Here is a 25672-nt window from a genome sequence, read left to right as displayed (position 1 = left end):
TATGTATGCTTTTACGTTATAAATGGTTATAAAAGTTAAACACTTAGAAAAAAGTCAAAATAACATACATAACTATCCAACAAAATAACTTTCATATTTTATTGTGTTTTCTTCCAAACTTTTTACCTTTGCATCTGAATTGTGTGTAGGTTGTATCTATAATACAAATAACACTTTATAGTCTGCTAAATATTATACCATAAATAGGTTGTTGTTACATAATTCTCAGGTAATAGTAATACATGTCTTTATCATAATCTACCGAGTAGCTGAATTATAATTTCTTTTTAAGACAAGGTCTTGCTCTGTCACTCAGGTTGGGATGCAGTGGCGTGAACATAGCTCACTGTAGCCTCTACCTCCCAGGCTCCAGTGATCCTCCTGCCTCAGCCTCCCAAGTGGCTGGGACTGTAGGCATGTGCCACCATGCCCAGCTACTTATTTGTATTTTTAGTAGACTTGGGGTTTCATTGTGTGGTCCAGGCTGGCCTTGAACTCCTGGACTCAAATGATCCACCTGCCTCAGCCTCCCAAAGTGCTGAAATCACAGGAGTGAACCACAGCACCCGGCAATAATTTTTTAACTCTTCATTATTCATTGAACATTTAGTTAACAATTCTAAAAATGTTGTTTCCTGCTGTCATTGATCTTGTGAAGAATATCTGTGGACTGTAGCTGTGGATTATTTCCTAAATAGTGAATTACTTGAGCAAAAACTTTACATACTTTGAGGGTTGGTAACCCATGTTGCCACAATGTTTCCCCAAAGGCATTGCAGAGTTTAGAATGCCAGTACTTATATTAAGGTGTGCGATTTTCAACATCCCTGGCCAACATCCCTATGTGTAAGATTTTTCCGAAACATAGTTCTGATTTTTAAAAGTGAAAAATACTACTTCATCATGTTCTTTTTGTGCTTCTCACTTTAAATATTAGAATGAAGAAGGAGCCCCACAGGAAGGAATTCTACAAGATATGCCTGTGGATCCTGACAATGAGGCTTATGAAATGCCTTCTGAGGTAGGAGTCCAAGCTGAATCTTTCTAACAGTACCAAAAACCTGTCATTGTCATATTTCTCTTGCTTAGTGAGAATCATTTGCTCTCTACATGCTCGTTACGTGGACAACTTTCAAGCTAGGAATGGTTTTTACATTTTTAAAGGGTCCTTAAAAAAAGAGGAGGAGGAGGAAGAGAGGATGTAACACAAATCATATCTAAGTCCACATAGCTTAAAATACTTACTACCTGATCCTTTACAGGAAAAGTTTACTAACCCCTGCACTAGAGAATATATTTTTAGAAACTATACATTCTAAAATAAGTTTCTAAATGGAAAGTTAGGGAAATCAACGGAATGCCAAAGGAAGGTAATTATTTTTTGCCATACTTTTCCAGTGGGATGATTGCACAGTAAAATAAAAGTTACACACACAAGTTATAGAATGAAAAGATAAATGTATTATTTGCAACAATTGATATATTCCAGTGTAATGTTTTAAACAACATAATATGATTGTTAATTTTATTTTGATTGAAAATAAAAGTATTTTAATAGAAAATGTATCAAAAGGGAAGTTAGAAAATACTATTAGATGAATAAAACTGACCCAAGAAGAAATAGTAAATCTGAATAGATTTATATAGATTTATAACATAGTGAAGTGATTAAATGATTAAATTAGTAAAAAAAAAAAAAAAAAAAAACACCTACCTGCAAAGAAAATCCGAGGCCAAGACGGCATCACTGGTAAATTCCACCAAACATTTAAGGAAGAATTAATACTAATTAGTTAACACCAATTAAAATCTCTTACACAACATAGAAGAGGAGACATTTCCCAACTAATTCTGTGAGACCAATATTACCCTGATAATCAAAACCAAATGAAGATATCACAAGAAAAGAAACTGTATGATGGTTCCATTAAAAATTGAGTTCAAGTATGTTGAGGTTAGGTTATGTATTATTCCTCATGGCATTATTAAAAGGCATATCGAGGATGGGTGCAGCGGCTCACACCTGTAATCCCAGCACTTTGTGAGCCAAAGTGGCCAGGTTACCTGAGGCCAGGAGTTCAAGACCAGTCCGGCCAACATGGTTAAACCCCATCTCTACTAAAAATACAAAAATTAGCCAGGCATGGTGGAATATGCCTATAGTTCCAGCTACTTGGGAGGCTGAGGCACAAGAGTTGCTTGAACCCAGGAGGCAGAGGTTGCAGTGAGCTGAGATGGCACCCCTGAACTCCAATCTAGGCAACAGGGCAAGACTCTGTCACACACACACACACACACAAAGCATATTGATAATAATTCAATTTATAGAAATTGAGATTAAATTGTTTGCCTAATAAGAATTTCCAATATTTTGGGGTCTTTTATGCAAGACACAATACTAAACACTATAGAAAACTATAGTGTAACTGACATTACCAGGATATAAGGAGTTTACAGTCTGGTAGGTTTGATGAAAAAAATAGAAATTCATTCATTCATTTTTTCATTATGATTTCTTCCTTTAACAAACATTATTGATTGTCTTCTACGTACCAGGCATCACAGGAGCAAAGATATACAAGATATACTAAAAAGTATAACATTTTAAAGGATCTGTTTCAATCAATCAGGAGAAGTTTTATTGAGGAGGTGATATTGATCTGGGTGGGAAGGGGAAAGAGATATGGTAGGGCAAAACAAACAGGACGTTCTGGCACAAGGGAATATCAGAAGCAAAGGCATATATGTCTGAGAATGCAAATGGATATATCTGAGAACAGTAAATAATCATGACTCAAGCTTAGGAACAAGGAAAATGGTCATAGATTGAACTTGCAGCTATGAGTCAAAGACAAATTATAGAGTATTAGGACAATCTTGTCATTTAAGTTTGTGTTCTATTCAGAAAACAACTTGAGTTATTGAAGATATGCTTATTTGTTTGTTTTTAAGCAGAATCCTGATATTATTAAAGTTGCTCTTTAGGAGCAATAATCTGACCCCTTTAATTAAATCATTAATATTTGTATTGTGGATGCTTTCCAGATATCGTATGGAGAGCTTGGGGTCTGAAATACAGCTAATAATTGAAGCCATAGATGAAGATGAAATTTTCAAGGGGGAGAGTGAAAGTAGGGAAAATGTACCTCGCCTTCTAATGTCTTAATTTCCTTCTGAGAATTAGAGCGTCTTAGCCCTGGAAAAGGCTTTATAGACCGCTTGATTTTATTCTCACATTTTACAGGTGAAGAAACTAAGAATCAGCCAGTCCAACTTATTTGTCCTACCAGACTAGGTATATGATCATTAAATGGCACATCTGGATTAGAACCTAGATATTTTAACTGATTACTACCACAGTTCACGTCTATATCAGACAGGAAAGGCACAACTACTAAAAATAAGATAATGTTTGTTGCAGAATATTTGCAAAAATATTGAGTGTAAATTTTAATGTAAGTGATGAGCCATTTCCTATCTCATTGGCTGTCAGTGCTGATGCGTGATTGAAACTTACACTAACAGTGCGTGCTGTCTTTTTGATTTTTCTAATATTAGGAAGGGTATCAAGACTACGAACCTGAAGCCTAAGAAATATCTTTGCTCCCAGTTTCTTGAGATCTGCTGACAGACGTTCCATCTTGTACAAGTGCTCAGTTCCAATGTGCCCAGTCATGACATTTCTCAAAGTTTTTACAGTGTATTTTGAAGTCTTCCATCAGCAGTGATTGAAGTATCTGTACCTGCCCCCACTCAGCATTTCGGTGCTTCCCTTTCACTGAAGTGAATACATGGTAGCAGGGTCTTTGTGTGCTGTGGATTTTGTGGCTTCAATCTATGATGTTAAAACAAATTAAAAACACCTAAGTGACTACCACTTATTTCTAAATCCTCACTATTTTTTTGTTGCTGCTGTTCAGAAGTTGTTAGTGATTTGCTATCATATATTATTAGATTTTTAGGTGTCTTTTAATGATACTGTCTAAGAATAATGATGTATTGTGAAATTTGTTAATATATATAATACTTAAAAATATGTGAGCATGAAACTATGCACCTATAAATACTAACTATGAAATTTTACCATTTTGTGATGTGTTTTATTAACTTGTATTTGTATATAAATGGTGAGAATTAAAATAAAATGTCGTCTCATTGCAAAAAAATTTTATTTTTATCCCATCTCACTTTAACAATAAAAATCTTGCTTATAAGCAACATGAATTGAGAACTGACACAATGGACATAAAGTTATTAATAGGTATTTGAAGAAGGAGGAATTTTAGAAGAGGTAGAGAAAATGGAACATTGACCCTACACTGGGAATTCCCTGAAGCAACACTGCCAGAAGTGTGTTTTGGTATGCACTGGTGCCTTAAGTGGCTGTGATTAAAAAAAAAAAAGTGGGCTCCAGGGAACTAAGCAGTGTAAAAGATGATTTTGACTACATCTTCCTTAGAGATCCATGAGACACATATTAGCACATTCAGGGCTCTGAGACAATGTGGTTAACTTTGTTTAACTCAGCAGTCCCCACTTTAAAAAAAAAAAAAATCATCAAAAATTCTCTCTCTCTCTTCCTTTTTCTCTTGCTCCCCTTTTTTCCAGGAAATGCCTTTAAACATCTTTGGGAACTATCAGGGTCACCTTAAAGAAGATCAGTTCTCCAGACTGATAAAAATTTCATGGTCTCTTTTAAATGTTGCCAAATATATGAATTCTAGGATTTTTCCTTGGGAAAGGTTTTTCTCTTTCAGGGAAGATCTATTAACTCCCCATGGGTGCTGAAAATAAACTTGATGGTGAAAAACTCTATATAAATTAATTTAAAAATTTTTTGGTTTCTCTTTTTAATTATTCTGGGGCATAGTCATTTTTAAAAGTCACTAATAGAAAGTATAACTTCAAGACAGAATATTCTAGACATGCTACCAGTTTATATGTATTCATGAGTCATGTGATATATATTGGGCACTGGTGAGGCAGGAAGCAGGAATGAGTGACTATAAGGATGGTTACCATAGAAACTTCCTTTTTTAGCTAGTTGAAAAAAGACTACTACAGAGTGCTAAGCTGCATGTGTCATCTTACACTAGAGAGAAATGGTAAGTTTCTTGTTTTATTTAAGTTATGTTTAAGCAAGGAAAGGATTTTTTATTGAACAGTATATTTCAGGAAGGTTAGAAAACGGCAGTTAGGATATATTTTAAATCTACCTAAAGCAGCATATTATAAAAAATTAGAAGCATTGGTATTAAATGAAGAAATAGAGGACAGAACTAGACTGACAGCAATGACCTAGAACATTTTGAGATCAGTAAAGTCGTGACCATGAATTTAGGGATTTATGTGGATACAAATTCTCCTTTAAAGTGTTTCTTCCCTTAATATTTATCTGGCAGTTATTTATGAGCAGTGAATTATTTTGTAGTTTATATATCTTAATAGTTTATTTGGGACCAAGCACTTAAACAAAAAGTTCTATAAGTCACAGAAGCCTTTTCAGGAAACTTGTCTCACATTCATTCCTGAGACATTCACCTGCCAAGTGGCCTGAGGATCAATCCGGCCCTAGGTTTATTTTGCAGACATACATTCTCCCAAGTTATTCAGCCTCATATGACTCCACAGTGGGCTTTACCAAAACAGTTCAGAGTGCACTTTGGCACACAATTGGGAGCAGAACAATCTAATGTGTGGCTTGGTATTCCAAGTGGGGTCTTTTTCAGAATCTCTCCACTAGTGTGAGATGCAAATATGTTTCCTCATTTTTCTGGCTCGTCCAGTATGTAGCTATTTGTGATATAATAAATATATACATATATGAAAATATGTATTTGGTTTCTGCCTCCAGTTCTTACAAAGAGCTCCTAAAACCCTTGTAATTTCCCGAGTGGTAGGGGTGCTAGGGTCATCTTTTGTTCTAATATTTGGTCTTTGACCCTGCTTTCTGACACAGAGCTCCTAAGTCCCTGGATGAGAGTAATATCTTCTCTTCTAATGAAGGGACTCTTGCTGGGTTCCTGGACTGGGGCTGGCCACCAGAAAAGTCAAGCCATGATAAGAAGCTTGAAGCTTTTAGCCCCATCTCCATCTTCTGGGGACAGGAGAGACGAGGAGCTGAGTTAATAAGCAACCATGCTTCCATGATGAAGACTCCATAAAAATCCCTGAAAGACAGGATTCAGAGTACTTTGAAGCAGGTGAACATGCAGAGGTGCTGGGAAGGGTGGTGTGTCCAGAGAAGGCATGGAAGCTCCCCACGCCTCCCCCATACCTTTCCCTGTGCATCTCTTCCATCTGGCTGTTCCTGAGTCGTATCCTTTTATAACAAACTGGTAATCTAGTAAGCAAACGGTTTTCCTGAAGTCTGTGAGTCACACTAGCAAATTATCAAACCTGAGGAGAGGGCCGCGGAGGCCTTGGATTTGTAGCCAAGTCAAAGAGAAGTTATCAGTAACATGAAGACTCATCATTTGTGATTGTCATCTTCAGTGGGGAGGGGGAAAATTTTGTAAAACTGAGCCCTTAACCTGTGGGTCAATGCTAACTCCAGGTAGATAATGTCCGATTTGAATTATGGGACACCCAGTTGATAGCCACAAAGAATGGGAGAATTGGTTGGTGTAGAAAACACACCCCACACACACATGTGGTGGTAGAAATGAAGTGTTCTGGAAATATTGAGTGTTGTGAGTGAGTATATAGAAAGAAAAACAGCTTTTCCTTTTCACTACTGGATTAAACACAAACACACTTATGCATTCACACATCTCAAAGACAACCATCAATTCTCAAAGATGGTGCCGTCTAAATCCATACTGAGGAAGAAAACACATTTTCTTTTCCAGTCTGTAAACCTGACAGACTGCCTCGTCCACACACTAATGGAACTCTGCGTTTTATCTGGAATGCGTTCATCCTATTTAGTTCTTTCTGTCTTGGGCAGGGCAAGAGTGCAACAGGGCTGACATTTTCATATGAGCTCTGTCCCTGTTATTGGCTATACTTAGACAAATTATTATGTGTCAAATATAGATGTAAGTGATTTATCAATATTAAGTCATTTAATTCTCAAAACAACCTTAATAGGTTCCATTATGATTCTAATTTTATACATAAGCCAATGGAGGCACCCTCAGGCTAAATAACTTTCCCATGACCACACAGCCAGTAAGTGGCAGAGCCAAGAGGCCCAACGTTACAGTATCACACAATCTGTGCTCTCAGCCCCTTGGCCACATAGTGTCTGAGTGAGGACACAGAGCTATTTAAGAGAACTTCCAGAAGTCTAGGAAATGGGGTGATAGCTCCACTTTTCTAGGTATAATTATTAGATATTTGTTTTTCTTCAGGCACCCAAAGAAAACTTACTAGAGTTTGAGCCTTTAGCAAGTTTTGCTAGTATATTTGTTTTTCTTCAGGTGCCTGAAGACAAACATATATACACACACACGCGCGCACACACACACACACACACAATGTGCATCTATATGTATGTGTACACACATATATACACATATCTCTCATTTATATATGTCTCTCTATATATCTATAAACATATATCTATAGATACACAGAGATTTTATTTATTTTTTTCTTTTTTTTTTTTGAGACGGAATCTTGCTCTTGTCACCCAGGCTGGAATGTAATGGCACAATCTCAGTTCACTGCAATCTCTGCCTCCAGGGTTCAAATGATTCTCCTGCCTCAGCCTCCCGAGCAGCTGGGATTATAGGCACCCACCATCTCAGCCCAGCTAATTTTTGTATTTTTAGTAGAGATGGGGTTCACCATGTTGGCCAGGCTGGTCTCGTACTCCTGACCTCAAGTGATCCACCCACCTCGGCCTCCCAAAGTGCTGGGATTACAGGTGTGAGCCACCATGTCTGGCCAAGATTTCTAATTCTAAGAGAAATTAACACCTAATAGATATTTCCTTGTAACTAAACCAGGCATATTCTGATTATAGAACTAAGTTATTTATTTTCAGTGAAAGATACAGATGTTGATACAATAATAGCAGCAGTCTACAGTAAGGTGGGCTTTGTAAATTTCTGTTGAATCATGGCATGGTTACTTGGCTGATGTCAAATAGCCAAAAAATATAAATTAAAGTATAACTAAGATTGTCAATTATACATATTTAGTAATGGAATGAATGAAGTTATAAATAAATAGTAAAGGGCATGAATTAAGAATCTGTATGTATAAATAATAGCAGCAACTTAATAATGTATAATAAACTTTGATTTTCTAGGTATAGTTTTTTGATGCAGTAATGTTCATTTTATCCTTTGAATAAGCATAGAATTGAAGAACCCAAAATGCAATAGAATAGATATAACACTAAAACTATTCTTAAATATGATTTTAGTTCCAATGTTCTTTGTGTAATTACCTATGGTTTTCTTTAATGTTTTGCTGCTACTACATTATCCTTAATTATTTGAAATCTTACACTGGAAGCAGTTAAACCACATTCCTTCAAAGAGCCCTTAGTTTGAGTCTTTAGTAAGTTTTGCTAGTATAATTTGGTTTTAAAATCAGCTAGGATTGCATAGGGAATTTCCATAACGTATAGTCGATCTGCAACTATAGGTTAATGTACTAGGATGGCTTCTCTTATGAACCTTATGAAAATATATCCTCAGACTCCCTCAAAGGTCAGTGACAGAAATCCTCATTGTTTCTATGGCAACACAGCAAGAGATGGTGCCTTGGAAATGTGCTGCATTTTAATTAGGTTCCTCTAGGGCTTCCTAACTGCCTTTTGCAGGTAAACTAAATACCAGATTGCCTTTTATCTTGCAATGAAATGAAAGCTAACCCGTATCTGTAAATGTCAAAGCTAAGTTGTGTTCCAATAAAGTTGAATCTAAACAAATATAGTAGCAAGTCATGTTTTTATCTTAGAAAAGAATACAATACACTTTACCTAGAATAGTCAGGGATGCTGCTTAATGAAGTAGGTTACAGTAATAGAGAATATCCCGAACTCTAAAACTATTAATAGACTATAGAACTTTGATTCGCATTTATGCCATTTACTACTTAATATTAGTATATTTATTTCCTTATACATAAATATGCAAATGATAAAAATAGCACCTCATGGCATTGTTGCATGCATTAAGTGAGTTAATATAAGTGGAACACTTAGGACTGCCTGGCTGATAGTAAGTGATCAATGAGTCAGTGATGCTATTTATTAGTAGTAGTACTAGTACAGCACACTGTATTTTTTAAGGTAAAAAGAAATAACAAATTTTTTATATGTTCAGATACATTCACATGTCTTCTTTTAATATGAAATAGCAATCAAGATCAGGATAGTGGTAGAGATATTTTGGAGACATAAGGCAGAGGCTATTTACTAATAGCTAAGGGAGCATTTTACTAGTTTACTGACCAATATTACTATACTTATGTGTACTTTGCAGAATATCACCTAGCACCAAAAAGAAATTAAGAAAGTATAACATACTGAGAGGTGAATATGCACCAACTCCATAAACACTATGTTTATGGAACACATCTAACTTTAAACTCATCAACTCACATATCTTCTCATCCAAGTGGGATGTGTTTAATATTTACCATATATTCATAAATTCATGAGTATTGTTCTGGTAACTAGAAAAAAAAAAGGACAAGCATATATAAGTAAAACTCACTGATCTAAAACAGAGTATTATCAACTACAAAAGAAAAAAAATAACCACTTGAATCTACACTGATTTCTCAAATCTCATGTATTTCCCATTATCTTCTCTCACACCTCTTGCATTTATTTAGTTAAATTTCTTTTTGATCCAAAAGGAAGCAATGTTTACTGGGCAATTTCTACCTTATGCCAGAAACAACAAATATACCAGCAATTACAGTATTTCCAAGAAAAGTATTGTTTGTTTTCTCTTCATGTCTTTGGTGAGTACCTTGGAATTAGGATCAAAAAAGAACACATGAGCTGGTGAGATGTTTGCTATTGTCCTCTGTCAGATTTTCCTGTGCAGCAGCGTGGAAAGTAGGTCAGTAGGACAGTGCATACTTGTCCTTTTGCCTTCTGGACACTGTGCGACAACCTAGGAATTGAGAGTAGCAGAAAATTATTGTTCAATACTATGTTTCCTAACAAAATAAACTCTTGTAAAAAAACAAACAAAGACTAAATATGGACAGATGAGCCTCTAGAACATACTACTAGAACGTACTATGTGTTGTGTAAGGCCTCATCCAAATCTCTATGCAAATGGTCAAAGCAAGTTTGAGAGGCTGCCAAACATTAGTAATGTGGCAGCACTGACTCCTGCTGTTGAAGATGGAGTGTCCATGTTGAATGATGAGAAATCTGGCAAGTCTTTTTGGCAAACTTCCTTGGAAATTCATCTTGGGCATCCTAGCTGTTTGTGCCATCCTTTAGCTAGGTTAGGCCATTTGTCTTAGATCGATGGGCAAAAGGGTAACAGCTGAGAAAAAGACCTTTCCTGCAATTTTCTTGATCTCATCTAAAGCAAAAGAAGACATATCTCTGAAGGAACTATAAATTATGTATTGTCAATAACTGATTCTGAGCTCTGATTATCACAGCAATGTTTGGATGTGAACACTGGTGGATACTTGGTGTCATTCTAAGAAGGAGTCCAACACAATCCAAAGTTATGTTTAAGAACAACTCTGTAAATCAATATTGTAGAGTTTCGGTGACTGTGCTTCCACTGCCCATGGTGAGAATAGACATTCAAATGCTACACTCTGTTGATTTTTGATGATCAGACCTACTTCCAGGCTGTTAGGTATAGGTTTTAGTCATGATTTTCTTGTTAATTATTTCTGGACATGCTAGAAACAGTTCATTTGAAGTAATTCTTTCTGGAATAACAATGATTTCCATATTATAGTCCCCTTTTATAGATGAGAACTCATATTGACAGTCTGTAATTGACTTGAATTTCCTTTTTTTTGAGCAGTATCTTTTCTGACAAACAATTCCATCCAACTGCCACATACACCCAGCAGCAGTTCAGGAAAGACTGATCTGTAGTTGTCATGTGTAATTATGGAAGGTGTTCAATATGAAAATGCTGATAGCTAATCTTTAACACTTGATATCTGTATGTTTCTGACTTCTGAATGCACTTTTTATTTGTATTCCACTTACCCACAAAAAACTCAGATCTAGCTTAAAATAAACATGCAAACCACCAAATAAACAAACAAAAAATTGCACTGGACTATGAAATAAAGCTAAATCTTTTGTAAGTGAGAAATCATTGACATGTATAATGGGGAAATGAGACTACTGAGAATATGGTACAAAATAATGTAGTTATATCCTACTCTTAGATCTAAGTTTCTTAGTAGCCAAATCTATAAGAGCAACACAAAGATTACATAGTTTTCAATGTCTGTAGAAAGAACCCATTTTGTTATTGTTATTGTTTGTGATCATTATTATTATTTTGCATTTATTTTTTCTATTTTAATATTAAATAGCAGCTTACTACCAACCAGCTCTTTTAAAAACATGACTGTCAAATGACAGCCTCCCAAATCATAATTCCCTATAGTCAAAGACGTATTCACAACTGGTATCTTTTCCGAGGAAGAAATAGTGGCAGTCCCATGACATCCTCGTGATGGAGTACTGAATAAACTACAGTGTTTTCCCTTTTAGTGCAGGCCCTGCACAGTATGGGCAGAATAGACAGGTACAGTTTGTCAGTTCTTCTGTGTTTCTAGAAGCATCTAGCCAAATTCCAAGCTCTGCCTACCCAGTGACAGAATTAAAATCATTTCTTTTCTTTAGGAGAAAGGCCCAGTGGAATAATCTGTACAAACAGTGAAGGTATCCCACACTATTCACGTATAGAAGGCTCAGGTGCTTGTACTACAAGACATGTTAGGAGAAAAGACCTTTTGAAATTTACTCATCTATGGGAAGAAGGAAATGCTGGGAAGAAGTCCAGATATAGACAACAGGGAGACCATGCAACAAATGACAGTATGCTAAAGGTCCAGCAAGAAGGAGCTAGAAGCATGCAGGAGAAGCAGCACTGAGAATAGGGAAACAAGTGCTATTCACCCAGGCAGGGTCAGGGAAGTCTGACAGCAAACAGTACCACCACTACCCAAGTCAGGGGTTTAGCAGCGAGATTCTGGAACCTTCTGTGAATTGGCAAGGCTAAAATTAGACTATAGGCCAAAAGACTAGCATCCTAAAGAGATTAACAATAAGCTCTACTTAAAATACCCTATCACCATATCAACTAGCCCAAAATTTCAGCCTTGACTCACAGGCATTTGGCAAAAGAATAAGAAACACTCTTACCATGCTTTGAGACTTTGAGAAATTTTACATTTTTAAGAAAGGTTGGTGTTGCTGTTGAGAATTCTGTTTAGAACCAAATGTTTCCATACATATCTGAGGCCAAGGTGAAGCAGAAATACGAAAAATGCTATTTTGCCAGATACTTGGGCCTTGCATTCTCTAAACTACTTCGCACATTTCAGTTCACTCTCTGTTTTGTTTTCTTTCAGGGAAAAATCAAAGCACCCAAACATACAAATTCCAGGAAGTAAATTGATTGGCACTGTGCATTCTGAAAATCCTCAAAGCATACAATTGAAAAAGTTTAGGTTTCTAGGTGGAATCATGATTGTATTTATGTTGCCTGTGGCTACCTAATTAATTTTCTTCTTGGTGGATGTGTTCATACTGTTCAGTTTAGACAGGAGTTGTGAGTGAGATTGCCATAGGGAGATTCCCCAAGTGACAGCAAAGGGAGTACAGTTCAAAACAGCCTGGATTGTTAAAAGGTACAAAAAAAAATTAGAGTGAGACCAGATCACGATTTAGGATCTAACAGAGATGTAGGAAGAAAAATCAGTCTGAGCAGTTCCATTCATCAGGGTCTAGCAAACCATTAGTGCTGACAGCTCTCCCAGAAGACACATCTCCTCCTTTTGTCCCCATCAGCCCTTTCCAGCGATACAGAAGCCCTGCCCCAGTGGAACCCTGAAGCTGCGGGTTGTCTGAAGATCAAAGAGTCACATAACTTTATAGCTGTCCAATGTCGTTATTTTATAAATAAGCGAACACCCAAGATTACCTGGTGCCTTGCCATTTTGGATAGAATCAAAACAAACCTTCAACCGATAATTCTTTACTGCTACAAAAACATTACTGGTGAATTCCATCCTAAACCTATAGATATATTCCAAAATATATCTATAAAAGGAACACAAAATATTAACACTAAACTCCAGCATACACTGGAAGCATAATAATGCTCTCATTTAAATGTGGGCAGTTTTCTTATATAACAAATTTAGGATTCACTAATTCCTGCTGCTTTGAGCCATTATATTACCCCTGCACCTTCCTTATTGCTGTGGGAAACAAGGTACTTTTTAAGTAATCTAAGAAAAGTACAATAAAAAAAAATAAATGTATAAGAAAACAAACACAAAATTCCATATCTAAATATTTAGCACAAAAAATAAGAACTTAATATTTAAGTTAAGAACCACCAGTACACCCATACAAATGTAATTTCATCAAGTTCTTTTCTGAATACATTTTTGAGCCCTTACAGCACAATGGCTAGTAGAATCTTGGTCAGAGTAAATATCTGCATGAATGTGCAAAATCCTTATTAGATGTTATTCTTAAATACAAAATTTGTTATACTAGATATATTAAGATTGAGATGAAAAGAAACCCATTTGTACATTCACTAAATTTTTTTAATGGCTAAAAATTATTATATTATTCAGGTGTACAATTAATTTCTTACAAGTATAGAATAGATGACCTTTCAAGTGACTACTATCAAGTACAACGGCATTTACTTTCGAAATGTTATTTCTGTGTTCTTTAAACCATGGCCACATTGTCTTGATCCCTTGAATAAAGAGACCATAGGTCACTAGAAAAAAAGAAAAAAAGAGGTGACTGCTAATTGTTAGGGAAAAAAAAAAACCCTCAGTCATCTCAGGACACCATCAGCTTAAAAGAAGACAGCACTTTTTTGGGATTATGTTTGACATTTTCCACATATTTCAAGAAGGTCTTACTGATCTAAAATTGTAGCAGATGGAGAAGCAGCAGGTGTGAACTCAGCAACTATACAAGAAACAAGATTCCAAACTAGGCCAACCACTTAAGGTCTTTCACATTTGAGGTGAGGGAATGGATTCACTTTAGAAAAGATATAAAAGTGTATGTGTGTGTGTGTGTGTGTGTGTGTGTGTGTAAAATGTATTAAAACCTATGTTAATATATTTCTATGAGACATGCCACGGATCTAGAGCCTAGGAGATGGATGATAGCAAAATAAAACAGAGGAAAGAGTTCTACACCAAAGTTAAAAGAAGAAACTTAATTCTGTTTACTGTCAAAACTAATTAAAGTTACTATGCTGTTTTTAAAATTTACATTCATTTTTAATTATTTTTTTTAATTATACTTTAAGTTCTAGGGTACATGTGCACAACGTGCAGATTTGTTACATATATATACCTGTGCCATGTTGGTGTGCTGCACCCGTTAACTCATCATTTACATTAGGTATATCTCCTAATGCTATCCCTCCCCCATCCCCCCACTCCACGACAGACCCCGGTGTGTGATGTTCCCCTTCCTGTGTCCAAGTGTTCTCATTGTTTAGTTCCCACCTATGAAGTTTACTGTGCTTTTAACCTCAGGAATATGCTTCTCTAAAGGCAAATTCTTACTGATTTTAACAACCTCTCCTCAGACACTTGCTCTGCCAGTTATTTCAAAATTATTAAAAAATAAAAACATAGCTATTTTCTCAATCAGAATCTCTGGGTTCAAGTTTTAGCTCTACAATATTCTAGCTACGTGACCCTAGGAAATATATTAGCCTCTGAAAATTAGATATAAATTGGAAATTAAAACATTCACTCTACTTTGTTTTAAAAATTAAATGAGATCTACTATGATTATATTAACTCTTAATAATATCTAGTATTTCTTTATTTCCATTTTCTCATCTTCACTGGTGTAAGAAAAGTCAAAATCTTAACAGCAAGATGTAATAGAATTAAAGTGATGTTAATATTTTTTAAAAAATATTCAAGTCAAATAAGTATATCTGTTTGGGTTTTTAATGTAGTAATTCCTTACATTACTATGGTGACTATTACAAAAAAGAGGAGGCCAGGCACGGTGGCTCACTCCTGTAATTCCAGCACTTTGGGAGGCCAAGGAGGGTGGACCATTAGCTCAGGAATTCGAGATCAGCCTGACCAACATGGTGAAACCCCGTCTCTACTAAAAGTACAAAAATTAGCTGGGCATGGTGGCGCATGCCTGTAATCCCAGCTACTCAGGAGGCTGAGGCAGGAGAATCACTTGAACCCCAGAGGCGGAGGTTGCAGTGAGCTGAGATCACGCCACTGTACTCCAGCCTGGGCGACAGAGTGAGACTCTGTCTCAAAAAATAAAGAAGAAAAAATTTTCAAAAAAACTTTGAGCAATGAGATCTTAATGCAAAAGAAATCAAATGAAAAACATTTGAAATAAAGTTTCAATTTTTATTACCAATGCAGAAATATCTTTCTGTACATTATCTTGGAGAGAATTTGGTAATTTCCAAAAAGGCTTTTGATTCAGTTAGGACATAGACACAGAGATTTAAATCAAATTGCAAAGTAACATCTGTTTATATATATATATATTTTTTTCTGCTGCAAGTGTTTATTCTATTTAGAAGTCTACAAATTTGAGCTTTTAAGAAAGATTCACAAAATATTCATTCAAAACCACATTTTTGGCTTATCAGATTTCAAATATATTTTACTGTGCTGAACAATATATTCTAATGCTGTCTAAAACACAGCTAAATTATTTTTCTTTATTCATTTATACATATTCTGTAATTTTTGAAAAGCAAGGTTTAAAAATATTAACAAAACTACCCAATTACAATGACTGTTCTCCCATACATGGAACTATTCTCTGTAGCTGTATCTTCTTGCCTCACTCCATGTTAATTCTGTATACCACATCCATTTATACACACCCTTAGGGAGTTCTCTTCCATTTCTCATCAATTCAAACAGCAACACCTTTTATAAGATAACATTAATCCCCTTGGCAAGGCAGAAGCTTACATTTGTTAAAAACACTCACTGAAAAATATTTTTAAATTTATAGGTCACAGAAAATAATTTACAAAGCAACAGATGACTTCAAATATTATTTGGCAGTCACCTTACTATGCAGAAACATAAATGAAGCAACTGTTGGTCTTTTGAAGGACATGTGTGTGGTGAGTGTTGTTTCTGCAGGTCCATCCGGCATCTGCTGATTCTGGCAGCCCTGAGCCATGTGTCACATGGAGACCTCTCCTCCTCCCCGACATAAAGGCTCCTGGTTCAGGAGCAGGAGGAGCCGATGTCTCCAGGCCCTCAGTGTTGAAACCAAAGGTTCCAAGAAAATAAAGCAAGGATATACATGGAGACGCCAAAGGAGGGTGTGGCAGGAAGGAACACGAAACAGAAATCACAGTAAAGCTCCTACTACATCAGAACTCAGAATTTCTCAAAAGAAATATTAAAAATCAGAAACATGTACCATATGAAAAAGTAGCAAAACAATCCGCAAAACTATCCGGTCTTCACTGCCGCCTGTTGTGTGGTCACTGGTTCGTTTACAGAGGAATTTCTCCAGGAAATACACATCATGACTTCAGTATTAAGAACCATAGCGATCCTGAATTGAAGTCACGACTCCATTAGCAAAGACGGAGAGTTTTCCAGCAACGGACCTCACTCCCTGCTTGAATTGCGCCATGTCGGGGGCGTTGGGCAGCACGTTGGACAGGCTGTAGTTCCCTGCTGCCTGCTTCCTCTGCTCCTCAAACAGATCAGCCGAGCTTATGGAGGAACTCCCCGACAGCCTCTCTAGGCGGGCCCTGGTCTCATAATCAGCCTGGGCTTGTCTTCCAAAGTACATATCTGATGAAATGGCCTTGACATTGCCAAACTTCTTCTGGGCCTCATCTGTATTTTCAACTGGCTCATAATCTGGCTTGCGGGGAGCAGTATGTCTGTCTGAATAGCCTGTGGTTTTCAGAATGGTTTCAGTATCTTTGCTGGTCTCTTTTTTCCAGTAGGAATCTGAACTGTCATCCCAGCTAGAGAAAGAACTGCTCCTTAACTCCACTGCCTCGTCGAAGTACCTTGAGCTGGAAGTAAAATATGAATCGTCGCTGTCATGGTTATACTTTTTTCTTGGTTTTGCCATGATGGGTGATTCCTGTTCTATGGTCTGCATATCTGAAGTTACTGAATGTGAAATACCACTTCTGCAATTTCCAAATCCCATGCCGAGTCTGTCTGAGTCAACCTTTTTTTTGCCACTAATGTTCAACTTTTCATCTTTCTTCATTTGAATTTCAAGATCCTTATAGGCTAATCGTAATGATGAAACAACTGATTCTTCTTTAGGTGCCGCCTTGGCCAGGTCTTCCTGCTCCTTCCTTTTATCTGCAGCTTGAGTTTGTTTTTCAATTTCATTAAAGCATGTATTTGCCAGTTTCTGAGCTCCCAAACTTCCTTTTTTGGCCCCAAGGCCTTTTTTAGCTTGATTTGGTTTCTTTTTTATGATAGAGGAAACCTCTAAAGCAGCCTTTGATGGTACATTAAGACCTTCCACACTTGGTCCTTGCTCTTGTCCACCTTCATTATTTTCCAAAGTGGTTTCCACAGGCCTTGATGTTAAAGAAGATGGTTCTGCTATTGCTGATGCCCATGCTGTGTCACTCAACTCAGGAGAAACGTGAGAGGCAAAAAAATCTTCCTCCTTTGGTGGAGGGGACAAAGGTGGAACCACACAACTATCAAGCCACAGATCAGTGCCATGCTTCCGTGTTGCTTGAGAGGCAAGCGATTTGATTCTCTCCCTGTAAAGCTGAGCAGCGTGACTGTTATACTTGGCATTGGTGTCACTGGTGGAACACCCATGTTGATGAAAAAAGGAAGATGCATTAGCGTTTCCTCCAACTTGCATGCATCGCAACTGAAACCATGACCAGTTAGAATCCAACTCTGTAGATCGAATAAAACTCAAGTGAACACCAAGTGACCGGTGGGACCCAGAGCAATCAATGCAAAGGAACACTCCATAGGTTATGCTCGCCCAGCTGGGATTTTTGGCACCACAATCAAAACACACCTTGTTAGTGGGCACCGAGCAGAGGCGCTTGAAGATGGTCAAGATGTCCTGCTTGCTGGGGTCCCCCATCGTCAGCTGAGAGCCGGGCGCTGCTGGCCCAGCCAACCGGTAAGGCTATATATTTACACCATCCTAACTTACATGGAAGAAAAAGGAAAGTAATAGAAAAGCTAAAAGTACTACATTCCTATACATATGTTTGAAATAGACTGTACACAAACTAAATATAATCTGCATTTCTTTTGGCTACAACAGAGCACTAAGAAATGTTTTACAGACTGTTAAACTGACTCAATACTATACTTTTAAATATCAGTGATATAAACAGAATAAGGACATTCTAATATATCTTGGAACTTCATCCACTAAAGAAATGCATTTAAGATTTTGTGTTCTAAATACTGTATTTTAGAATACAAACAAGCAGGGTAAAGCAACCTTGGCTTCCTTGTTCTTGGTTATTTGATAATATCTGTAACTTTTCACTTACAGTGTGATTCAAAAGGACCATGACAAACGTGAGAGGCACATTCACATTAAATAATGGGCAGTAGCAAAACTTTGCAAAATTTAAGTTGTCAACAGCTAAATATACCTATGGTAACTGTCCCTAAAAGGAAGCTAAATTTGTAAGAGAACCAAAAGGTTCAAGTTTTCTCAAAATAGAGCCAATGGTGGATTGTAAGTATCCTTAAATAAGATGTAACTTCTTGCATTTTTATATAAAATTTAATGTCCATATGTCTATATAGCTTTTTCTAACTAAAAACATTTATATTCTTCATCCACTTCTAAAGTGGATGTAACCCAGAATAGGTTAAGAAGCTTTATAAAGAAGAATAATATTGTATAATTACTAGAATCATCTCAGAATAACTGACTAAAACCTTATTTTCACAAAATATATTGCATAAAATACCAGTTCCTGGGGAGTTAAACAGATACATAAAAAATTTGATGAATAAATGAAACTTCTATACTGCAGGATTTTTCAGAGTGATTAATATTTAATGAGCATTGTTTGTCTCCAAGAGTGTGATACAATAAGCAGTTTCACCAACTCGCCTACCCAAGGAAGCTTTCTTAGCTCACAGTGTTGCCTGGCTGTGAGAGTCCAAGGAAACCGCTTGGAGAAATGGTGATTTAAGACTGCACTTTATGACCAAACATTGAGTGATAGATGAGTAAAGATTTTATAATTAAATTCAAACTAACCAATTTTTAATGAGTAAAATAGCAACAGTGTCTTTGGAACCATGCTGTTCTCCATTAAGCAATAACCATGATCACACCACTAAGTAAATTGACCATCAGGTCCCAAATGGATAAATACTTCTCCACATATTCTTAATCGCTTGGGCAAATTATCTTTAAAGAATACTTTGTCTAGCTTTGTTGTGTCAAAGATCCTTATTATTTCATCCCTAGCTAGTTAGCTAGTACACATAAAAAGTAAAACTAAGAACAGCAAAAATGGGGTGGAAAGGATAAAAGATAACATTTCAACTGCAAATTCCAGGAATTGCAGTCATTGATAAAATTGTGTAAAATGGGACAAGTATAGCCAAGAGCTGTATTTTAGCTTCAGGATTACCAGAATTTGAGGTTTAATCCAGTGTTAACCTATGTTAAAACAACCAAAACCAAAAAAGAAAGAAATGATTAGCAGAGAATCAAACACACTGCTGTTAGTTAAACTTGAGTAATAGTGAATTTTCATTGTCATATTGCCGAAGACCTAAACATTCTTTGTAACTGCTTCCAGTGTGATTTTAAAAACCTGTAGGTCTGATGTTCTTTATAAAATGGGAAACACATTTTATTTCAACTAAAATCACAGCTGTAACCTAAAGAGAGAAAATGAGATTGCAGGTCGTCCTTTTCCTTCCTCTCTACTTTATCAGCTGTTCAGTTATAGCCACCGACTCCATTTAAGCTGACAACTGGTATTTTTCTTTCATTCTCTCTACTCCCACTAATATTATTTTAGCTTCTGAGTTCTCTCCTAACGTCACCATCTTGTTCTTCATTAGCCTCCCAGAGAGATAGGTTTTCATTCATTCAACTTTATGGAGTATCCATGATAAGGCTGAGACTGAATATTATGTGTTTCTTGTTCCAAGATCCAAGGAAACTGACAATCTTGCAAGGGAGCAAAGGACAAAACATCTGCTACTTTATCCTAGAATAAGACAAATTTTTCAATATATGGCTTTCGTTATAGTACATGAGATACGGTATCACTAACTTAATTCTTCACTTGTAAAATGCTATTTTGATATGGCCTAAGTAAAAGGGCAACAGATTGTACATTTAAGAAAAAATTATGAACATTTTGGAGAAACTATATTGTTAAAAAGCTCTGTTTTAGACATGTAACAATATTTAAAATGCTGAGCTGATATTTACAATATTTTGTTCTTTAGCAACTGTCTTTTTACACTGCTAGAGCGCTGAATTATTGAACATTAATGTGGTACACTGAGCAGTAGAAATGAGCTTTCTAAGAATATAGTTGCCTAAAATATAATACTTGAATGTATTTAAAACTAAGTTCATTATATTTTGACAGAATACCTTCTGTATATTTAGATTAAGGACATATTCTCTCAGCAATATTATTTTGGTAAACTGTAATATTAAATAAGACATTTTTGGAATGGATACTAGAAATTTTGAATGGATACTTGAAATTTTGTGTCATTATGGTTAATGCAAACATTTTAATCTGACTGCAAATTTTCAGAGAAAAATATTTGTTCTACACTTGTTGGTAGGCAGGAGAAATATAAATAGATATTAATGTTTACAATATGAAAATATATTTATATGCTTAAGGCATACATAAGGTATTAGTTGACAAAAGTAGACTTAAAGTATTAATTAAGTTTCATTTTACTGTGATAACAGACACCAACTGGAGCTAGATTAAACAAATAAATATACTTTTTAGGAAGATGCTGTCACATCTCACAGAAGCTAAGCTAAAGCTGAAAGACCCAGTCCCAGATAGGCTGGTATCAGAGCAGTTTCCAGGTGTGGGAATTTATAGGCCTCAGGGCCACTGGCATTTATAATAAAACTGAGCTACCAGAAGCTCCCAGCCTGTGGTTTTTCACTTCAACTTTCTAAATTCCAAGGATCTTCTGATTGCCACAGCTTAAACAAGGCATCCACATCAACCCAATCAACTGCAGCAGGTGAAGTAGGTCTTATAGCAGTGCCATGGCTGGTAGAGACCCACCTCACTGTAACAGGGACAGTTTCCAGAAAAGGAGAACTCTTGACAACTAGACACTAATCCAAGAGTTATTCTACAACTTAAAAGAGTGTGATCGTTTATCAAATTAAATTTCAATGACTATCAAAGTTGATGAACGTATCTTTCAGATTTCATTTCACTGGTATCCATTATGAGTCAAAATCAATTCAATGTTATCAGAAAATATATGCATGTGTGTGTATGTAAACAAGATAACTTTGCCATGTAATGAATATGGTTGATGCTAGTAATGTTTACACAGTTGATTTAAAATGAACCTAGAGCTCTTAATGGAGCTTATTTTATAATATGTGGAGAAGCTTCTGCCAAGAATGTTAGTGTCTACTTCCAATAAGCTTGAACAGAACAGGTGCAGCGTGGAATCATCCAGATTAGACCCCCAACACAACAGATTGGCCTGAACAAGTCAATTTTAGATCAGTTCTAATGACTATCAAAGTTGATGGTTACATCTTTCAGATTTCATATTTGTTTGCCAGTTACAAGCAGGTTATCGTCCTGCTGGGCAATAAAACTAAAAGGCATGCTCAGTCTTCCATGGAAGTACACAGAGAGGAGCATTACAAAATGTATTCAATTTTATTTTTATAAGGATGCACTTTGATTTTTAAAAAATCTCAGCTCAATTGCTTAATTTTTTTTCACTCCATGCATTTGTAAAATCTGGGATGTAAATGTAATCACGTAGCTTGACTGAATTTTATAGAAAGTGGACAACTTAAATGTATGAATAAAAGAAGAAAATAACCTTTCTACACACTGATGCATTTATTTAAAATATATGAGTTCAATGTCTTTTTAGAAATAAGCTGGGGTTTCCTTCTGCACATTAGTAGGTATTAGAGTTTGTTTGTTTGTTTGTTTGTTTGTTTGAGATGGAACTTCGCTCTTGTTGCCCAGGATGGAGTGCAATGGCACGGCCTTGGCTCACTGCAACCTCTGCCTCCTGGGTCCAAGAAATTCTCCTATCTCAGGCTCCCAAGTAACTGGGATTACAGGTGCCCGCCACCATGCCCAGCTAATTTTTGTATTTCTAGTAGAGACAGGGTTTCACCATGTTGGCCAGGCTGGTCTTGAACTCCTTGCCTCAGACAATCCACCCACTTTGGCCTCCTAAAGTGCTGGAATTACAGACGTGAGCCACTGTGCCTGGCCGGTATTAGAGTTTTTTTTTTTTTTTTTTTTACTGTTATTGGATTAAAGGATTTTACTCTGTTACTAACTGCACTTGATGAAGTTAGTAAATAAGTTATTTGACTTGCTTTCCAGGAAAGTTGGTAATCATGTGTCAGGCGTATTTGCTTTTAATATTTAGAACTTACCAAGAAATTCAGTGACAATACAAGTGGCACATAAGTGACCAAAGAACAAAGAAGACACTGAGTCCTTCAAATTATTACTTAATATGTTTTTGATTTTTAAATAATAGCAAAAACCATAGTTACTCTTCTGCTCATCCTATAGTGGCATAATGGGGTGATCAGTAGAAATTGGGGGTGACTCTTTACGATTACTGTTAACTGAGGAAAGATCTGACTTCAGTGGCTTTTGTGAAAGACCTCTGTGGTCAAAAATAGCTAAATTTGTCCCCTCCCCCCTCCGATAATAAGCAAACACTTAACTCCTTTAATGAATTCCCTTTGTTGCATCTTGGTAATGGAGAATGGAGAACAGGAAATTGCAAGATGAAGAGACAGGCTCTCATTGTGGGAGCAGCTGACTGCTGAGCTGTGGCAACATCAGTGGGGCTCAAGCAAGAACAGAGATGACAGAAAATACAAAAGAATCCTTTTACATTCAGAGGAGCTCTCAGATTCAGGGCCAGACACCAGCAGTGCATGGAAGACAGGAAGTAAGCATGGATGTCTGAGAGGAGATGAAAGCCTTGCTGTTTTGTATACAGCCACATGGCATGTGTGGAAACACCAGGGAGTTCCACAAAACTCCATTTTCCTCATCCTTTCTTTCTTTGGGAGAAGGAAAACATATTTGGAGCCCTTGACCCTCACCCTCAAGGATGTAAACAAGTTAGAATAACATTCCCTCTGTGATAGCATGCCATGCTGCCTTGAGAGGAATTGCACTGGGAATGAAAGGTAGAGGTTTCTGTGAGTAGAGATAAGGGAGGCTGTGAAAACTGATTCCATTATGTTCCACTGGTTAAAGCAGCATTACTGGAATTTCACTGGTATCCATTATGAGTCATAATCAATTCAATTTTATTAGAAAATATATGCATGTGTGTGTATGTAAACATGATAACTTTGCCATGTGATGAATATTGCTGATGCTAGTAATGTTTACACGGTTGATTTAAAATTAACCTAGAGCTCTTACTGTAGCTTTTTTTATAATATGTGGAGAGGTTTCTGCCAAGAATGCTAGTGTCTACTTCCAACAAGCTTAAACAGAAGGGGTGCAGCCTGGAGCCTTCTAGATTAGATCTCCAACATATCAGATTGGCCTGACCAAGTCAGTTTTAGATCAATAATAATTGTTAGGTTACTTGTGATATATTTCTTATTGTGAATCAAATTCATCCCAGTGGACAGAACATAATTCCAATGTCAGCCCTTAAAATTGGCCTCATTCTATCCACACTATATTACAAGCAACCAATTATTGGATTTAGTGAAAGTCATCACACAGGCCATAAAAGAAATCTAATATTTATATGTTCAATAAATAGAGTAATTACATTGTGTTAGGCACTAAACTAAGTACTTGCAACTCATTTTGAATATTGCCTGGTGGAGAAAAAAGGTATCAAACAAGAAGATAGAAATGAAGTTTGATGCCAGTGATGGTTATTAGCTTTCTTATTTGAAATGGAAGAAACACCAGAAAATGGAACTGCACAGGCTACTACAATGTATCAGGCTTTTGAGAGGTTCAGTGTAAGTACTAATTATAAGGACAATGGAATCAGATGGCTCTTGCTGAGCATAACTGATGCATTGGAGAAAGACACCAAAAGGTGAGGGTAATTAATCACAGCTCAAAAGCAAAATGTGAAAGTCAGAGGTCCTTGTTGGCAGCATATAAAGTAACTGTTATCTTTTACAGCTTTAGACAGACAGAAAAAACAGAGGAACAGGGCCAGTAGCAGAGCACCAGAAAAGGCTAAAGTCTCAACTGCATCAAGCCAAGGCTCTTGTTGAAAAGGGATGAGACTCTGAGAAGTGCGAGGGTGCCATTTCGGTAGAAAATGTTGAAACCCCAAATCCTCTTGAATTATCTGGGTTTACAGGAAGGTCCAACTCCTTCCAGCTATATACTATCACTTTCTTCGTGCTTGAAGACAATGCGGCAGTCTCTAGCTTGGAACCCCACCTAAGAATCTAGCCACACCTCCTTTCCTAACCACCAGACCAATAAGTAGCATCAAACTACAACATTAACTGGCTGGTGAAGTACTGAGACAGAAAGGAGGAAATGGAATAAATGAACTGTATCCCAAAGAAGCTCCATGATCCAGGCAACATGTACCAGTAGCAACCAGAAAATGAGGTATGGGACTAGATCCTGCAGGTCCTGGATTAAAAGACTGGAGGATGGATGGAACAAAAGTCTGAATAATGAGGAGTTTATTGACATAGTAGTATTCTCCCATAATAGCAGGTCTAATTACCTGGCAAGGACTCCAAGAGATTGTGCTAATATGCTGGTTGGATTGTACTTCGAGGTTTTTGGGGACAGCAGTGGCCCATAGTAATTGAAATATAAATGGAGCAACTGCAATGGCAGAAAATGGGAAAAAGCGTGCTACAGTGAATATTAATGTAAGCTTAGAAAATCTGCCATCTGACCACATTCCACGGGTGGAGTTGAAGGACACTTCTTTTACCAAAGTGCTAAATTATGCTCTAGTGAGAGAGGCACCAACATCATTGAGAAACTCAGTAGTGACTTTTCCTCTGTTGGTAAAGAAAAACAGCAGGAGATTCTGTTACACAACTGGGCTCAGCTGTTACACAACTGGGCCAATAATATGAATTAGAATGACAGAATTCCAAAATATAGATAGTAGGTGGTGGCATTTTATTGTTGAAGCAAGGAGATTACAAATAATGCAATGAGCAGCCAGGCGTGGTGGCTCACACCTGTAATCCCAGCACTTTGGGAGGCTGAGGCGGGTGGATCACAAGGTCAGGAGTTCAAGACCAGCCTGGCCAAGATGG

At 36.7% G+C, this 25672-nt stretch overlaps 2 protein-coding genes and 1 long non-coding RNA gene across 11 annotated transcripts in view; 1 reads left to right on the top strand and 2 right to left on the bottom strand.

The window, feature by feature from the left end:
* Window positions 1–4166, top strand: part of SNCA (synuclein, alpha (non A4 component of amyloid precursor)) — a 116758-nt gene extending 112592 nt beyond the window's left edge. For 7 of the 8 annotated variants that reach the window (XM_011932618.1, XM_011932642.1, XM_011932600.1 and 4 more), the window contains exons 5-6: window positions 938–1021; window positions 3559–4166. In XM_011932618.1, coding sequence (XP_011788008.1) covers window positions 938–1021; window positions 3559–3591 — 117 coding nt within the window. In that variant the 3' untranslated portion in view covers window positions 3592–4166. The remainder of the gene's footprint in view (window positions 1–937; window positions 1022–3558) is intronic. The other variant, XM_011932649.1, reaches the window with a different exon arrangement.
* A 5580-nt stretch (window positions 4167–9746) lies between these two features.
* Window positions 9747–25672, bottom strand: part of LOC105504937 — a 35201-nt gene continuing 19275 nt past the window's right edge. Inside the window, exon 2 of the long non-coding RNA XR_001000673.1 lies at window positions 9747–10085. This is a non-coding gene — a long non-coding RNA (uncharacterized LOC105504937). The remainder of the gene's footprint in view (window positions 10086–25672) is intronic.
* LOC105504919 (ADP-ribosylation factor GTPase-activating protein 3-like) lies at window positions 15714–18315 on the bottom strand. 2 transcript variants are annotated; one of them, XM_011932576.1, is made up of 2 exons: window positions 18018–18315; window positions 15714–17885 (listed from the first exon to the last, which is right to left on the bottom strand). In XM_011932576.1, the coding sequence occupies exons 1-2, from the start codon at window positions 18275–18277 to the stop codon at window positions 16727–16729; spliced, it is 1419 nt and encodes a 472-aa protein (XP_011787966.1). In that variant the 5' UTR covers window positions 18278–18315; the 3' UTR covers window positions 15714–16726. The 2 variants fall into 2 exon arrangements, with proteins under 2 accessions (XP_011787966.1, XP_011787958.1); XM_011932568.1 differs by having other exon boundaries at window positions 15714–18315.

This window comes from Colobus angolensis, unplaced genomic scaffold, assembly GCF_000951035.1.
Source record: "Colobus angolensis palliatus isolate OR3802 unplaced genomic scaffold, Cang.pa_1.0 Scaffold123, whole genome shotgun sequence".
NCBI lineage: Eukaryota > Metazoa > Chordata > Mammalia > Primates > Cercopithecidae > Colobus > Colobus angolensis.
The sequence above is the reverse complement of the archived record's forward strand: the minus strand, read 5'-3'. Positions and strand labels throughout refer to the sequence as shown.

Coding starts and splice junctions, on each gene's coding strand:
- LOC105504919 (XM_011932568.1), bottom strand. CDS start 18,277: ATGGGGGACCCCAGCAAGCAGGACATCTTGACCATCTTCAAGCGCCTC.